Source organism: Rattus norvegicus, chromosome 9, assembly GCF_021556685.1.
Source record: "Rattus norvegicus strain SHRSP/BbbUtx chromosome 9, alternate assembly SHRSP_T2T, whole genome shotgun sequence".
Lineage (NCBI taxonomy): Eukaryota > Metazoa > Chordata > Mammalia > Rodentia > Muridae > Rattus > Rattus norvegicus.
In genome coordinates this window covers 89,446,798-89,449,766 of record NC_141542.1, presented here as the reverse complement: position 1 = coordinate 89,449,766, position 2,969 = coordinate 89,446,798, and the positions used below count along the sequence as shown (strand labels likewise).

At 45.4% G+C, this 2,969-nt stretch overlaps 1 protein-coding gene across 1 annotated transcript; it reads right to left on the bottom strand.

Annotated features, from left to right (window-relative positions):
• Positions 1–664: 664 nt before the first annotated feature.
• Rpl37a (ribosomal protein L37A) lies at positions 665–2,749 on the bottom strand. Its single transcript, NM_001205318.2, has 4 exons — positions 2,710–2,749; positions 2,238–2,366; positions 1,760–1,842; positions 665–782 (listed from the first exon to the last, which is right to left on the bottom strand). The coding sequence occupies exons 1-4, from the start codon at positions 2,710–2,712 to the stop codon at positions 719–721; spliced, it is 279 nt and encodes a 92-aa protein (NP_001192247.2). The 5' UTR covers positions 2,713–2,749; the 3' UTR covers positions 665–718.
• Between the last annotated feature and the right edge of the window lie 220 nt (positions 2,750–2,969).

The following is a 2,969-nucleotide window of genomic DNA, read 5'->3' as shown; positions in this document are numbered from 1 at the left end:
TGGAGCACAGTAAGAAGAACAGCATAAACCTTAGAATGAGTGTCAGCAGGCAAGTGTCTGATATGCAAGACAGGGATGAGCCCACAGGCCAGCCTTTACCTTAAGGAAAATCACATCAGCTGCTTCAAATCACTGCATGGACTTGGATTGCATAAAAGACCAAAAGCAATTTGGTAGCTCCCAAGGAGTCTGGTAGCTTAGACATGGCTGATCAAAGCACAACTGGCAAATTCGGCAGTTAACTTTAGAAAGTCTAGCCATAAATCTAATCATAAATAAAATTCTAAGTTTGTCAGAAGACCCTCATTTCTGTTACTTACCTCTATATTATTGTTCCCTATATATTATTGTTCATACAAATCTTTGTATAAACTAAATACTCTAGTTTCAGTTTGCTGACAATGTGTAGCAAACCAAGTCTGTCTAGTAAGCAAACATAACTGTCTAGTATGTTTTACAACCTTAGCAACATTTTATGAAGTATATTTCTGAAAAACTAAAATCTTAAGCCAGATGTAATGGCACACAACTGCACTTGGAAGGAGAACCAGGCACTCAAGGCCAGCCAGGGTTACACAGTATGTCTTGAAACAAAAATTTCTTTCCAAAGTTTAAAATACAACATACATCAAAATGTTATAATTAACCACAAACAAGGGAAAACTGTTGTGTAAATTAGCCCATTTATTGCAGACCAGGCAAGTCTCAGGAGGTGCTTCTACTGGTCCTTCAGTTCCTTCAGTCTTCTGATGGCAGACTTCACTGTGACTGCAGAAGTGGTACTGTTAAGAGAAACCATTTCCAACATAACTGTGCATGTTAACACAAACATCCAAGTAAACCTGTACACTGGTCCCTTGATTTTCTCCTGGAAGAAATTATTCATAGTCTCCTTCACCTCCATGCTGCAGAGAATCTTACCTAACAAGACCTCTGATGTCACACTGGCATGTCGCACCCTTTAAAAACCATGACTTGGGGCACTTTCACTCCTGATTTCTCAAATATTGAAAAAGGAGGCAGACCCAGACTCCACATGATCTTAAGGTGCTTTCCTTTGTAGACAGGACAGCAGAGGCCAATGTCAACAGTTCTAAGCCTACACTCCAAAACCAAGCAGTCAGTCAGCCCATACACTGCATGTGTGAGTAGTCAGTCACCTGTCAGGACAACTAACCCCTGCTTCCACCCTTTTGCTATCCTTGTGCACTCAAGGTGTTCTTAAACACATCCAGTGTTTTCAACACCACGACTTCAGTAAACACTGGAACCCACACGTTCAACTTCTTAGCCACTAGCCACACTCAAGAGCAGCTGTTGGTTAATTTGGAAATGCTAAAGCTCTTAAGAACAAAGCAAACAATGACAGACAGGAGGCTTCATCTCAGCATCTCACCTGGTTCTGTCAGAGTCACAGCACTAAATATGCCCAAATAGCCTCAAATCTTTCTACCAACCTCATTAACTTGCAGTGTTCAAGTTCGGTACAAACGCCAATGGACTTAGACAAACCATAATTTTCCAGTTCCAAAGACCCTAGTTGACTGTACAACTCAAAGGAATAGGAGAATCTCCATTTTAATGTAGAGAAACCATAACCTCGTTTTTTGAGACAGGGTTCCACTCTGCAGCCCTGACAAACCCAAAAGCCTATTTGCTTTACCAATCATAAAACTGAAACTAGTCCAACATGTGCCAGACCTGGAACAACAGCTGTGCGGTCCATAGACTTTCCTACACCACAAAGAAAAACACTCACTTGTAGGTCCAGGCCCCACCGGCCACTGTTTTCATGCAGGAACCACAATGCCAGATGCCAACGGCTCGTCTCTTCATCTTGGTCTGTATTTAAAAAAAAAAAAAAACTTGTTATGAAATATGTAAAACATAAATCCCTGAGGCTTCCAGAGCATAAACTATGCAAAAGCCAGCTTATCCACATGGAAAATAGTTAAGTTCTAGTAACCCAAGCAGGATTTTACAGGCTACACAAACCTCTTGTGGGCTGGTACAGACTTGTTAACACAGCTATCACTCCCTACGAATGGTCGTTCAGAATACTGCCCTTTCCCTCTCCAAACCATTCATCCTTAAGTTCCTTAGTAATTCCATGTAAACAAAGAATGCTTCACAAAAAGTAACCCCAAACCCTCGTTATCTCACACTGGGCCAGCGGCTTCCCAACAGCCTTGGCTCACGAGCAATCGCACCCTCCTCCCCAGCCGGAGGCGACTTACCTTGCCACAGAAGGAGCAAGTGTACTTAGCGTGCTGGCTGATTTCAATTTTCTTCACCATTTTCCGGAGGGAGGCACCATAGCGGGTCCCGTATTTTCCGACGATCCCGACCTTCTTGGTGCGTTTAGCCTGAGGACAGAGAAACAAATGGACCAGTGACATTTAGCGACAGGAAGCCAGTTTGTGCACGCCAACACGCCGCTTAACACAAACTCAGCTGGAACCTAGTTCCCCTCAAGCTCAGCCACCAAGAACAGCATGCACCGGGAGCGCAAGGCTCCGGAGCGGCGCTGGGCCAAGTCCCATCGAGCCGCCTCCGGCAGCGTACGGAACTCCAGACAACACGAGAGTCCCGACAGCAGACAGGACACCGGACGGCACAGACTACCCGAGGGGAGTGAGGGCGGGAAGCCGGAGAGAACGGCAGATGCAGATGGATAGCGACTTCCAAAGCAGTTACGCAAAAACTCACCATGTCGCCGGAACCGAAGCCCAAGCCCGAAGAGGAAGAGACGCAACGGGCATGCGCGGTTTTAGACCGGCGAGCGGAAGTGACGTAAGCATCCTCTCTAGGACGCGAACTCGGTGTTCTAGAGGTCTATTCGCTGTCTCCTGGCGGTACGCTGGGGAATGTTTAGATGCTTAGAAGTCGTTCACTAGCTGGAAGCCCACCCTTCTTAGATTACACATACACCAAAGTTCTACAGAACAGGTGTGATTTCTTCCGTTCTG

Excerpts from the sequence above, each read along its gene's own strand:
- Rpl37a (NM_001205318.2), bottom strand. Across the intron at positions 1,843-2,237 it reads CTTGCTCCTTCTGTGGCAAG|ACCAAGATGAAGAGACGAGC; the intron begins GTAAGTCGCCTC and ends TTTTAAATACAG. Across the intron at positions 783-1,759 it reads GGTGGGGCCTGGACCTACAA|TACCACTTCTGCAGTCACAG; the intron begins GTGAGTGTTTTT and ends TTCTCTTAACAG.